The 13,290-nt window shown below is 59.9% G+C and overlaps 2 protein-coding genes across 3 annotated transcripts in view; both read right to left on the bottom strand.

Annotated features, from left to right (window-relative positions):
* Positions 1-3,660: 3,660 nt before the first annotated feature.
* CCDC154 (coiled-coil domain containing 154) lies at positions 3,661-12,008 on the bottom strand. The gene is made up of 18 exons (XM_012805687.2): positions 11,996-12,008; positions 10,421-10,495; positions 9,878-10,094; positions 9,605-9,797; positions 9,365-9,417; positions 8,980-9,075; positions 8,511-8,634; positions 7,770-7,871; positions 7,568-7,696; positions 7,366-7,490; positions 6,908-7,034; positions 6,666-6,803; positions 5,562-5,681; positions 5,325-5,401; positions 4,984-5,101; positions 4,419-4,505; positions 3,937-4,124; positions 3,661-3,816 (listed from the first exon to the last, which is right to left on the bottom strand). The coding sequence occupies exons 1-18, from the start codon at positions 12,006-12,008 to the stop codon at positions 3,735-3,737; spliced, it is 2,064 nt and encodes a 687-aa protein (XP_012661141.1). The 3' UTR covers positions 3,661-3,734.
* The window catches only part of CLCN7 (chloride voltage-gated channel 7), a 27,489-nt gene continuing 25,465 nt past the window's right edge, over positions 11,267-13,290 (bottom strand). Inside the window, exons 24-25 of one of the 2 annotated variants that reach the window (XM_003790770.3) lie at positions 13,075-13,155; positions 11,267-12,856 (exon numbers count right to left, since the gene is read on the bottom strand). In XM_003790770.3, the coding sequence (XP_003790818.1) occupies positions 12,770-12,856; positions 13,075-13,155 (168 nt within the window). In that variant the 3' untranslated portion in view covers positions 11,267-12,769. The remainder of the gene's footprint in view (positions 12,857-13,074; positions 13,156-13,290) is intronic. The other variant, XM_003790771.3, reaches the window with a different exon arrangement.

Genomic DNA, 13,290 nt, shown 5'->3' on the forward strand with positions numbered 1-13,290 from the left:
GTGGGGGTAGGGGAAGGGGAGAGCAGAGAGAGAAAGAAGGAGGGAGGGGTAGGGAAAGGAAGAGTAGGGAGAGGGAAGGAGGGAGGGGGGTGGTATCTTGGTGTGTGCCACACCTTTTGGGGGCAAGACACAATTGTAAGAGGGACTTTACCTAACAAATGCAATCAGTGTAACCTGGTTTCTTGTACCCTCAATGAATCCCCAACAATAAAAAATAAAAAGAAGCAGAGGGTTTAGTCACTTACTGTAAACGCATTTGCAGCCCTGGACCAGGGGAGGTGGAAACCCTGTGTGGGTCCCCACCACAGCCACATGTGGGCCAGTTTAGACTTGTCACAGTGGCCCAGGAGGGTCCTACAGTGGAAGGGGCTGGCTAGGGGCTCAGGGGTCCTCCAATGCATTTGCCCACCCTAGGCCCTGAAGGATGGTCCTGGGGCCTCCTCCCTCCCTTCCCCATCCCCAGGGTCCTGCTGCCAGCTAGAAGCGCCGTCTGCCCTGGCTGCTGCAGAAGCAGGATGTCCTTTAGAGAGGCCCACTCCAGAACTCAAAATAGCATGAAATTTAATTTTCCGCCTATTTGACAAGGCTTGGTTCAGGCCCTGATTAGCAGCAGAGATAAGGGTCCCGGAGCCCAAGGTGCAGGCCAGCTGGGCCTGCAGCAAACACTCCACGGTCCCCGGGCAGGCCGTGTACAGGTGAGGCCAGTCTGCAGGTGCTCCCCCAGTGGGGCCCTGGTTGCCGGGCGCTAAAGCAAACGGGCTCTATTTGCCCAGTCTGGGATGACAATGCCGTCACCAAATATTTGCCAGTCCCAGGCGGCTGCAGAGCCTGGCTATAAATGCTTGAGCCCAGGTGGAGGTGGGCCTGCCCAGTGAGAGCTGCAGGCCTTGGCCAGGTAGGTGCCTGGGCTCTGGGGCGGGTAGGGGCTCAGGGCCTGTGAGCCCTTCTGTCCAGGTGCCCTGCAGGGACTAACCACAGGGAGAGTCCCTGCAGTGCTAGGCTGGCCCAGGGTTGGGTTGGGTGTGGGGTCAGGCGGCTGGGGACAGGGTGTCTGTCTGGGCTGCCCAGTGCCAGGGCCACCAGAAGACTCCTTGGGTGGGGGGGTCCTCAGCAGTGTGAGCAAAATGAGGACAATGGCATGGCCTGCAGGTAGGAGGAAGGCCCCAGCAGCTCACCTCCTGCATGTGAGGGAGGGGCAGGTACCCAGGTCAGCTGACCTCCCTACCTCCCCTCCATCTCTTTCACTTTTTTCCTCCCTCCTGTTGGGGCCCCTGCCCAGAAAGGTTCAGAATGTTCTTACATTATAGAGGGGCTGGGGGCACTTGTCCGTAGGGTGGGACTTGGGGTTCAGAACCAGCCCCTCCTTGGCAAGTGTTCAGAAGGAGAGCTGCTCCTGACCCCGTCGGTCACTTCCCCAGACTCTCACCCTTACCTCTCTTGAGTGTCCTGAACAGGCACAGTGGCCTCTGTGGCCCTCTTCAGGGAGACTCTGCTGTGGCTGCCCTGCCATCAGTGGGAGGTGCCTAGCTGGGGCTGCTGGGAGCAGGTCAACCTTTTGCTGTGACTGCAGGCTGTGCTCAATGGGACAGCACAGCTTGCCCTCCATCAGACCCACCCATTGATCAAGAGCCATAAAGCCCCATGGCTCTGTCTCAGAAGCTCCTCACCTAGCCCTGAATGGCCACCATCCCCCTCCTCACTCTCTGGGCAGTCCTAGCACCTGGGACTCCTAGGACTGCCCCACATAGAACACAACTGACTGACTGCTCTGGGACAGTGACCAGCCCCAACCTGGAATAGCTCCCATGTCCCACACTCCAGCAAGGTCTCATCCCATGGTGGCCACCCCACTGATGCCATGGCCACACGCCCTCAGTGCCTGCCATGTCCCTCTCTGCATCTCACCCCTGCAGAACTTGTGCCCTCACCAAGCATTGCCTGCAGTGGTCAATCCCCCATGGGGCTGGGGCTTCTGGTGTGGGGTCAGAGTGCAGTGGTTGCCCAGTGGCCAGGGAGCAGCCAGGGCTGTCTGAAACTTGCCCATCTCTGCTTCCTTCCCCAAACAGTGGCTGGTACCTCTTGGGAGACAGTGAGGAGATGGCCACTGGAGTGATTCGGCCCCTATGTGACTTCCGGCTGCCACCCCATTCCTTCCTGCCCTCAAACCTGGAGCCACCAGAGATGGAAGAAGAGGAGGAGGAGGAGCTGGAGCTGGAAGGTGAGGGGCCAAGGGACTGCAGCCTGGCCCCCCAGTGCTCAGGCAGGGCTGAGGCCACGGAAGTGGCCCTTCAGTGTCCCAGCCGCCCCGAGACACCACTGCAGCTGCTGCAATTCTCTGAGCTCATCAGCAGTGATATCCAGAGGTACTTTGGTCGTAAGGACAAGGGGCAGGACCCAGATGCCTGCGACATTTATGCTGATGGCTGTCCAACCCGCAGCCCTTCCAGGGAGGAAATCTACTATGCTGACCTGGTGAACCTGGTCCAGGCTGGACCCTTGGGGGACAAGGAGTCCCCTGAGCCCAGGGTCAGCTCACTGGGAGGCCCCAAGGGTCAGGTACTCACACTGGGCATCAGCAGGGATGCGGCACAGCCGCTGGGACCCCTGGCTGAGCTCTTCGACTACGGTCTCCGGTGCTATGTGGAGCCTAGGGCGCCAGCCGGCTGCAGAGAGAGGCTGGAGCGCAAGTACGGCCATATCACACCCATGGCCCAGAGGAAGCTTCCCCCATCCTTCTGGAGGGAACCTGCCCCCAGCCCCCTGGGCCTGCTCCACCCTGGTACACCAGACTTCAGCGATCTGCTGGCCAGTTGGTCAGCTGAGGCCTGTCCTGAGCTTCCCAGTGGGGTGGCTCCAGCCCTAGATGGGGCCCAGCTGGCTGAGGCCTAGCAAGTGGCAGGCCTCTCCCTAAGGCATCGTTCTCCTCCTGCCCTCCCAGGACAGCCGCTAGGCCCTCCATCCAGGGCACCCCAAGTCCAGCAGTCCCCAGTCCCTGGACTGGGAAAGAGCCAAAGCAGTGGGGATGCCTAGGTCTGGCTCTCTCTGGCCCTTGGCTCCAAGAGAGTCCCACATAGGCACAGGGGCCCTCAGAACTCCATCCACAGTGGTAGGACCTAGGCAGAAGCTATAGCTGCTCCAAGGTCACAAGCTCAGGGGGCTCTGCACTCTGGGTCCCCCAGGGAACCTGAGACTCCAAGCTGGCAGCCAGGGCAGCCAGGACAGAGCCTATGCCAGGCTGGCCCTCCCTGCAGCCTGCCTGCCAGCCCCGGTGGGTTCTAGGGCTGATGGCTCCACCCCCCACCCCTGCAGCAAGGGGCAGGGCCAGCCCTTGCAGGATGAGCAGGGTCTTCTTGGAGAGGCAGAAAGAGAGGGTGCAGCTGGCTGTGAGAGCAAACACCAAACATGGGCTGTTTACCCAGGTGCTGGGGGCTGCTTCCCAGTGGGGCAGCATCTGGGGACGTCCCCACCCATGGGCTCTGGAGTAGGCAGTATTCATGAGGTTTGGTAAGGGGGATGCTGGGCTAAGGTGGGACAGGAAGAGCCCTGGAGAGTGGGACAAGGCCGGAGACCCTCTGGTCTCAGCCACTCCCACTGCCCAGTGCCTCTGAAGCCCTGGCCAGCCCTGTGGGCCCTGGGAGGATGTCACCCACAGGCATCAGGGAACCTAAAGGCATATTTATTTCTGGGGCCAGGGCGAAAGTGTGAGGCGAAAGTGTGAGGCTCTGCGCAGGCTCTCAGCTGTGGGGCTTCCCTGGGACGCCTCTTGGCCTCCGCTGAGCCACCAGGCTCAGGAGGGTCACCTTCCACTGCAGCCACCTGCCAGAGATGAGGCTTATGGCTCCAGACCCCTGCTGCCTCTGTGGCCAGCCCTCCACCCCTAGGCCCTCAGCCCCAACCCAGAGGACTGGGCAGAGACTGTGGGCTGGCTGTGCCCACCTCACGGCCTGATACACGCCCCAGCAGTTCATGGGGACCACCTCGCCAGGGGCCACATCCTTGACGAAGAACCGCTGCCTCACCAGGGACATGAGAACCTTGCGGCTGCCCAGTGTCAGCGCCCAAGGACCCTCCTCACTCCACAGGTGCACCATGCTCTCCCTCAGGGCTGCCATCTCCTGTGTGCGCTGTGGACACAGGGGTACCCATGTCACCCGGAGCTGTTAAGGAGGACACAGGACGATGGCAGGGCCGTGGGGTCAGGCCTGGGGCAGAAGCCAGGACGTATGGGGCTTATCTCCCATGGGAAAGCCAGACTGAGGCCCTTATCTTTGGGAAAACTGCTCAGCGCCAGACTTGCAGACAGCAGGAAGACTACAGAGCTAGGGACTCGCCTGTCTGGGCATGGGTGGCGTCAGGCTGCCTGGGCCCAGCAGCCACCCTGACCCACTGAGCCAGGCCCAACCATGGGTTCCTCTCACCAGTTTGGTTTCTGTGTTAAACTTGAGGTTCTGAATGGTCTTGTTTGCCTGGATGCTGTTTTCCAACTTTATTATTTGGTTCTGAAACTAAACACAGCCCCCCATTTAGGGGCACAGTCTCGGCCAGTCTGGCAGGGTCAGCTGTCCCCAGGGTGCCCTCACCCGCAAATTACTACATGCTTGGAACTTGAGCATAAGCCACCTTGTGTCCCAGTCTGTAGTGAGGAGGGCCCTGAGTGGTCCTGGCCACTGTTTAGGAATGTTCCTGCCCTCGTGACTGCTACCACCCCCCAGTGCAATAGAGGTTCCATACAGGTGCCCCTATGGAACTTGCAGAGGCTGAGATGCCCCTGAGCTGGGAGTCCTGTTGCTGGCCTTTCAGGGGGCCCCTCAGTGCAGGCTTGAGCTGACAGTGCTCATGAGGCCTGGGGGGGAGGGGACACTGGGCTGAGGCAGGACAGGAAGAGCCCTGAGGGTGAGTGGGTGTGACCCCACCTAAAGAAGTGATTCCCCTTTGTGGGTGTGGATGAACTAGAGGCTCCCCATTCCCTGGGCCCCATGATACCGTGGCCAGTCGGCCCTGAATCTCAGCAATCTTCCGCCCGGGGCTTTCCTCCCTAAGCAGCTGCACAGATGACAGCAGGGCAGTCAGCTCCTGCCGTAAAGCCCCGACTTCAGACTCTCTGCAGGCACCGAGACAAGGGTCAGCTGTGGGTACGCCCAGGTCAGGTAGGGCTATGGGAGCTCAAAGGGGCTCAGCCTTGCTGCTCCTCCAGTGGGGATGGGGAGAAGCTGTGCAGGCTACACAAGGCAAGGGAGGGGACAAGGCTGCCATGGCACTTAGGGCCTGTGGGTACCATGGGGACCAGCCCAGCCCAGTGACTGTCAGTGGAGCCCCTGCCTCACCGCGCCCTGCCTTCCGCACAGATCTTGAGGTCTGAGTCGCTCTTGTGGAAAATGCACCTGTCTGAGATGCTTTCTATCTGAAACACAAGGCAGAAGCAGCAGATAGCCCGGGTGGGGGGGGAGGGTGGCCCCAGCATAGCCAGCTGGCCAGGACTGCTTTGGCCTTAGCCCACAGCCAAGGGTAGGTACAGAGGGGAAGGGCCCCATGCCATACCTGAGGTCTGCAGCTTCACCCACCTGCCGGGGAAGGCTGTCCACCTTCTCCCACATCCCCCGCAGATGTGCAGCAACCTCCTTTTGCCACCTGGCCAGGTCCTCGACTGACCTCCTCTCTGCACCTTCCCACTCATTCCTCACCTGGGACATACACACTCAGTAAGGGCCAGAGCCCAGGGCACAGGGCAGCCCGAGGAGGCAGGCCACAGAGTTCCTGAGGGCAGGCAGCACAGCTGTGCAGACTGGACTGACATGCCCAGGACAGACAAGCCAGATAGGGCCAAGAACAGCACCAGGGCCTGCCCTAATGGGCTCCCCCGCATCCCTGAGAAGAGACCCGCTGAGGGTGAGCAGGATAGGCCTGAGCAAACAGCCCGGCCACTTCAGGAGAGGAGAGAGAGGCTGGGGTCCAAAGCCACTGGGGGCTGTTCTGACCACATATGTTCCCAGAAGGCAGCAGGGCAGGCCTTGGTATCAAGCCCCCAACCATAGGGTGGACACCCATGCTCATGACAGCAGCACTCATGACAGACAAATGGAAATAAGCCTAATGCCCATCACTGGGTAAGTAGACACACACTACACAGTCCATCCCATGATGGGACAGTGTTCAGCTACGAGGCAGCTGAAGCTCCCACGCAGGCTACAGCGCTCAGGGAGAAGCCAGGCACAGAGCTGTGCATTGTGACTCCACTTATGTAAAATGCCAGGACAACAAATTCATGAGGATAGGAAGTCCCAAGGACTAGGCGGTGGCTGCTAATGGGTATGGGGTTCTTTGCGGGGTGTGTGTGTGTGTGTGATGAGAATGTTCTAAAATTGACTGTGGCAATGGCTGCCCAAGCCCCTGAAAGAACAAATATGGGCTGCACACTTCCACAGGGTCAGCATGTGGCATGCAAATCATGTCTCAATCAAGTGCAGGTACCAGCCTGCCCCATAGAGCTCCCTCAGCAACCCCCGGAGGCTCTAGGTCAAGCAACAACAGCTCCACTTCAGGAAGAGGCTGCTGCAGGGGATGTCCTTGGGGCATAGGTCTCCTAGGTAGGTGGGAAGCTCATGACCCCAGGGGCCAGGCACCCATCTTCCTGAATGTGCCTTCTTTCCCCTGAGATCTGGGTTCACCTCAGACAGCCTTAGGCCCAGCATCTGCTCTTGTAGGTCCAGCCTCCAGCTCAGGGTCAGGAATTGGTCATTCAGATCCTTCAGCTGTCCAGCCAGCTGGGCTACCGATGCCTCTAGGCCCTGGCTCTTCTCTTGGAGCTGCAGGGGCAGGTGGGGAACAGGGAATCCAGTTGAATACCTATCCTGTGTACCTGGGCCACCCTGCTGGGGTCCTGGGCCTCTATGCCCACCCTGCCTCTCACCACTGCCAGCTGCCTGTGCGTCTCCTGCCAGGCCAGGTCATTGGCCAGCTGCGCAGCCTCCAGGCTCTCCTGAACCTGGGAGGCCAGTTCCTCGGCCTGGCTCTCCTCCAAGCACCCCTTGGCATCCCTGGGGGGTGGTGCCATCAAGACTGTCCCTCAGCCAGGGGTGACCCACTCCTCAGTACTCAGCCAAGGAAGGGAGCCCAGGGCTGAGAAGATGGAGTGCAGCTGTAGGGGTACCAAGACTGGTGCTGTACCCCTGAGCCCCCAGCAAGGGACAGGCAGGGGTCCCCCCACAGGAGAAGTAGATCCTCTGTCCCATGTATCCTGCTGGGCTTAGCACTCCATTTGGGACTGCTGGGGGGAGGCACAGCCACTGCTGCCGGCTCCTGAGTGAGGTGCTGGGGTCCCCCTGGCCTGACAGCCATGAGGCCCCAGACAGCCTTAGGGACACCCACCGGGCCTTCTGCTCGGTCATCAGGATGCGCTTCAGTGATGCCTGGTTCTGCCGCACAAACTTGGTCAGCTGAACCACAGCTGCGTCCAGACTGCGGCACTGCGCCAGGAGGTGGCCTTGCTCCTGCTGCCAGGGGGAGGCAGCCTTGAGCCCCTTGCCCCTGTCTCTGTCCCACCCACCTATCCAGATCTGCCAGGCCCCACCTGGCGCTGACCACACACAGACCGCAGGCGCTCCTCTGTCAGTTCCTGCAGCGCTTCCCAGTGGCCCTCCAGCTCCTCCCGCAGGCGGCACTCCAGCCGCAGCCGTGAGCTTTCTGCAGCCTTCATCCTCTGTGGGAAGAGCCCAGTCTGCCGAGGGTCTGGCCTAGGGGATGTGGCCAGGTGGGCAGGAGGTGGCCCCCACCTTCTCCAGTGCAAGGAAGCTCTTCTGCAGGAAGCTGCATAGCTTGGCCTCCCTCTTCAGGAAGCGGAGGCTCATCTCCTCGCTGAGCTTGGTCACCTGGGCCTGGGGAGGGTCCCCATCATCCCTGTGTGGCCTCTGCTGGACATCGGTGGCCCAGGCGTAGCCGGACAGAGCCCTCAGGGCCCTGTCTCCTCCCAGATAGCTGCCTTCCTGCTGTACTGGGGATCTGGGGAGCAGGGGCAGGTGAAGCACAGCCTAGCCCATGCCACAGAACAGAAAGCTCCATCTGCCTGAGCCCCTACTGGCCTCCTGCCCCCAGGAGGGTGCCCTGGAGCAGGCAGATGGTCACGCTGCAGTCTTGCAGGGTCTCTGTGTTACCTCTCGACCCCAAAGTAGCCATTGATGACATAAAAAACTGCTTGTGGCTGTGTGCCAATAAAACCTTATGCACAAGAACAGGCAGTAGGCCTTGGCTTTCAGAGAGTGCTCAGATGCCCCCGGCTCAGGGAGAAGGCAGCACTGCCACAGGGGCAGTCCCCTGCACCAGGGATGTGAGAGCCTTAGCCCAGTGCCTTCACCCCCTCTTTAGCTTTCCTAGTCCCAATCACGTGGGCAGAACCAGAAAGAAAGCCAGTAGCAGGGAGACCCTTTTGATAGGAGAGGCACAGGCTGTGACAGTAGGGGTTTCCTTGGGCTCTCCTGGCCAGCCCTGCCTAGGTTGGGCCTGGCCTCCTGTGGTACCTGCATCCTGGCCACCTCATGGCCCAATTTCTGGCTGGCATCCTCCTGGCTCTTCTGCAGGGTGCTGCAAGCTGCCTCTCGACCCTGCTCTTCTTGCTTCACCAAGTCAGTCAGCGTGGCCAGCCTGGGCACATGGGCTGCAGTCACACCAGCCCAGCTGATCACAGGGCCTGTCTGGGGGGCCAGGGCTGACTCCCAGGCTGGGTAACCAGGACACACACAACCCCACCCAGGCACATGTAGGAGTAGGGAGCAGACCTTGGAGTAAGAGCCAGGCACCAGCAAGGGATAGGGCCAGGGCCTGGGCTTAGGTTTCCTTCCCCACATGGTCCCCAGCAGCCAGCAGCTCAGCCAAGGGCAGGGGAAATCCAGCTAGAAGTACCTTGGCTGAGCCAGTGACCCCTCCACCCCCCATATCCCTGACGTGTTGGGCTTAGAGGTAGCCCTGACGGGAGGCAGGTGGGCCTACCTGAGGGCTGCCTCCTGTTCGGCACCCTTGCGCTCCGAGTCTTGCAGTGTCTGCTTCCTCCTGATCTGGGCCAAGGCTTCCCGGACCTCCACCAGCCTGGCATACAGGGTCCACTTCTGATAGGCCCGGAGCAGGCTGGGCAGCCTTTGGGGGCTGCAAGACCAGCTCGGGTGCCCTGCATCCTGCCTTCTATTGTGTCCCCTGGCTCTGTGGGCTGCTGAGGTGCCTTTAGATCCAGGCCTCTCTGAGGGGGGCAGACAGCTGACTGGGGATATGAAGACCTTGGCTGTGCCCAGAAGGGCTCTAGCACTGGCCACTACTTTCTGGAAGCCCAAGCCCCTATCCTCCCACTGAGGATGTGCTTGCAAGTACATGTGAAGGGTACCTTTGGTCCAGGGCTTGCATCTGGTTCTGGTTCTGATTCTGGGGGCCAAGGAACTGCAAGGAGGAAGGTGTGGGCTGGCATGGGCCTAGGGGCTGCCACCGGCCTTTGGAGCCCTCCTGACTCAGATATGGTGGGGCTTCCACGCTCTGGGGCTGGGCAACTGGGGCTGTGGTAGGCTCGGGGCTGCCTGCCACCCCTAGGAAGTGGGGTGCTCGGCCCATGGCGGGAAGTGCTGCTAACCTCTGGCGCCTCCTTCTCTGGGGTCCGAGCTGCCTGCTGTTGCACCTCTCGCTGCAGCTGTGTCAGCTCCGAGCCCTGCAGCTGTACATGGGCCCGCAGGCGGACCAGCTCTCGCAGCAGGCTGAGCATGGTGTGCTCACAGCGTTCTTCGTGTCCCTGTAGGCGGGCCATCTCAGCCTGCAGAGAGGCCACCCTAGTCAGGGTGGAAGTAGGACCAAGTCAGGCTGTGCTCTGGAGGGTGTGGTCCTCCCGCTCCCATGCCTGCAGGCTCACCACTGCTCCAGCTGATCCCAGCGCTTGGCAGTGTCCTGCTCTGGGACAGAGGTGGTAGACACTAGGTGGCTGGACTCATACCTCTCTGAGACCTCTTCCAGACTCAAGGGCTCAAGGCTGGTCAAGCTTTCCACCAGGAGCCCCAGGTCCTCTAGGGTGACAGCGCTAAGCTGGGAGAGTGGCGATGCCCTGGAGGACAGGCTGCTGTCTGCTGGCTCTGCAAAAAGGTGCCTTAGGCACTCACCCCTCAGGGCACTGGCTCTCATTAGGTGATAGATAATACACTAGATAGTACCCCAACTGCTGCAGGACACCACCTGAGCTGGCACAGCTGGGTGCAGATAGAGGATCAGCTCAGCAAGGCCCAGGACTCTGAGGACACACAGCACTAGACAGCAGAAACAGGACATTGTCCCACCTGGCCAGCTCCAGAGGAAATTCCAAGGGGCTAGGAAGCAAAGCCATCCTGTGGGGCTCACACTAGCAGCTAGGATGTTCCCTAGAACTTGTTCTTCGCAACTAGGTCCCTAGCAGCCAGCTCACCTGACATGGCTTTATCAGCAGTCCCCCTGCAGCTGTGGCCCTGGATCTCTGACCTTGGTGGTTGGTTGTCCAGCACTGATGGAAGACAGGGAGGTTAGGGGCTGGCTGTAGAGAGGCAGAGAAGTCAGGCTGGAAGCCGGGGAGTGAGCAGGGTGCAGTGTGGTGAACTCTTGCCCTCACATCTTGCTCTTTCCCAGATGATCCCCCAAGGGGCAGGTATGGCTGGACAGCTAGGGCTATTCCGTAACCTTACTTTCCTCACCAGAACCTCGTGATTTCACAGCCCAACTGCCGGTGGAACCTGAGCCCTCAACCTTCCCATTCCTGCAAGTCCTCTCCAACTGCCTGCTTCTGGAAGGATCTGATGGGATGCCATTCCCAAGGGGCACAAAGGAGCATCTCTCAGTGGTTGATGGCCCCTGGTGTAGGTCAGGAGACCCCAGCCTGGCCTGGGCCCTAAGGGAAGGGATGCCAGGAGCAGTGGTAGGCCGTGGGCTGGAGAATGGAGCACTGAGACTAAGAGCCTGGGACAGACTGAACAGCCAGTCCTACACACCAGAGGGCAGAAACAGCTGGCCCTAAAGGATGTGGTCTAAAGCAGTGCAGCCGAGAGGAGGGGGCCAGTTACCAGTGATGCCAACCTTTCTAGCAACCACATTAAAAAGTAGATAGGCCAGACACAGTGGCTCATGCCTATGATCCTAGCATTCTGGGAGACCAAAGTGGGAGGATCCCTTGAGCTCAGGAGTTTGAGCTGTAATGACCTATTGCACTCTAACTGGGGTAACACAGTGTGACTCAGTCTCAAAAAAAAAAAAAAGAAAAAGTAAAGAGACAGGCAAAATGAACTTTATAGGTCACTTTATTTAACCTAATATATCCAAAATATTATTTCAATGGTAACCTATACAAAACAATTGTTAAGGGACATTGCACATGCTTTTTAGTACCACATCTCTGAGGCCTGGTGTGGGGCATCTTGCTTCAGCCCAGCTGGTATGCTTGACCCTGTGGGGAAGTCCCCATGCCCAACTCCTCAGGTAGATTCAGGGCTCTCTGGGAAGAAACCTTCCCACCCTTGCCCAGGTGCGGAGACAAGGGACCCAGAGCTAGGAAGGTAGGAACAAGGCTCTTCATCCCCATGGAAGGGGATAAAGAGGAAGAGGACAGGCGTGGTGGTCAGTCCTCCAGGCAAGGGCCATTCTCACAAGACCATACCTCAGACCTCCTTCCTGTGGGACCCTGGGGTGGCTGCAGTGCCAGGGGCTGGTGCTACAGCCATCTAGGGAAGCCACTGCCATTCACAGGATAGCCTGATTGCAGAGCCCCACCCCCAAACCCTAGGCTGTGGGACTGTAGCCCAGGTTCGGTAGGAACATGAGAGTGGCACTGGCTGACTGGTGCAATTCCTTTTTTTCTCACACTCCGGAGCCACGGAAGGCTGTGAGAGAGGGCTGCCTGCCGGCTTTTGGGCCCTCCCTCAGAAGAGAACACCAAGGGGCCCCCATGTGCTGTCTAGCAGAGGACATAGGCTGCTCTGACAGACCTGTTCCATGATGCACGGGCTGCACGCACCAGCGCTCACCATCCCTTCGGAGCCACCTGCTCTGTGGTAGGCACAGGCAGGTGGGAGAGTTGCCGCTGACTGCAGGCTCTCCCAAGTTGAAGCAAGACGCAGGTGTGGGGACCCCCAGCTCCAAGGGCAGGGCTTGGATGACGGAGACGTGGCTGGATTCAGGGGCTCGGCCCTAAGTGATTCTTCTCAGCTCTTGAGACCCAGACCAGTGTTCACCCAAGTCAGGGTACAGACGAGGGTGCATGTGGGGCTCTCCCATGGAGTCCAACCAAGGCTGCTCTCTGGGACTATCCTGCCCCTTAAATTCTGGAGCTTCCAGTCCAGCTGGGGCTGTCATTCAAGCCCGGCAGCCATAGGCTGTCAGTTCCCTGCTGGAGACCAGACCAAGCCCACAGCTTGGGGACCAGGCCAGCTCCCAGGCCTCAAAGCCTCCCACATGGGGACACCAGGCACAGCCACATGCCAGCCCCTCACTGGCTTAAATCAGCCAGCAGCCGGAAAGAGTGTCGCACACGCATTTGATCCCTGAAGTTAAGAACCCAGGAGAAAGCCAAGTCCGGGGCCAAGGTACAGGGGACATGGTGAGGATGTAAACCAGTTGCCCTCAACCAGGGCTATGTTCACTTGCCAGCTGGCCTAGCCCCAAGTCTGGGGTACACCTGCTCCTGCTGCTGCTCAGGAAGTGAGGCTTTGACCAAGAGACCAGTGACCTTGAGGGGAGGCTAAAGGGGCTGAAGCGCCAGTGCCACTGCCCACCAAGGGTAGGGCAGGGCTCATGTTTGGGCCAGTGAGAGCTCCTCCAAGCCGCCCTTCCCCAGACGGTACCTGGCGAGGTCCTTCCTGGTCACCAGCCCGACAACCTGCAGGGCAAAGCCAGGTCAGGCCCACACCAGCACCTGCCACCGTGCGTGTGGGGTAGATAGGGCAGCACAGCAAGGCAAGGGGTGTGGCACTAGGCTGGGTCTTGTGCTTCAGTATTCCCTGCAGGGAGCCAGCAACCAGGGTACCCTCGCCCAGGGCTGGCACAAGCAGGACATAGACCACTTGGCCACCCCTTAACCACCCACCTACCACTCACCTGATTGTGGTTGTCCACTACCACCAGATGCCGCAGGCCCAGGGCCCGGAAGAGCTTGAATACACGAGGTAGGGATGCCTCCTGCAATGTCAGCACAGCTGGGGCTCACCCATGCCTACCCAGGCACAGTCAGCACTGCTACCAGGTATTGGGGTGCATCCTGGACTCCCAGCCCCCAATCCATGCTGCTGTTACCCATGCTCCCAAAGCCTGAGG

The sequence above is a fragment of the Otolemur garnettii genome, unplaced genomic scaffold (genome assembly GCF_000181295.1).
Source record: "Otolemur garnettii isolate 467f Iridium unplaced genomic scaffold, OtoGar3 scaffold00044, whole genome shotgun sequence".
NCBI lineage: Eukaryota > Metazoa > Chordata > Mammalia > Primates > Galagidae > Otolemur > Otolemur garnettii.

Coding starts and splice junctions, on each gene's coding strand:
- CCDC154 (XM_012805687.2), bottom strand. Junction 9,076..9,364: donor ATGCAAGCCCTGGACCAAAG/GTACCCTTCACA, acceptor CCTGTATGCCAG/GCTGGTGGAGGTCCGGGAAG. Junction 4,506..4,983: donor TTCAGGGCCGACTGGCCACG/GTATCATGGGGC, acceptor GGCTGTGTTTAG/TTTCAGAACCAAATAATAAA.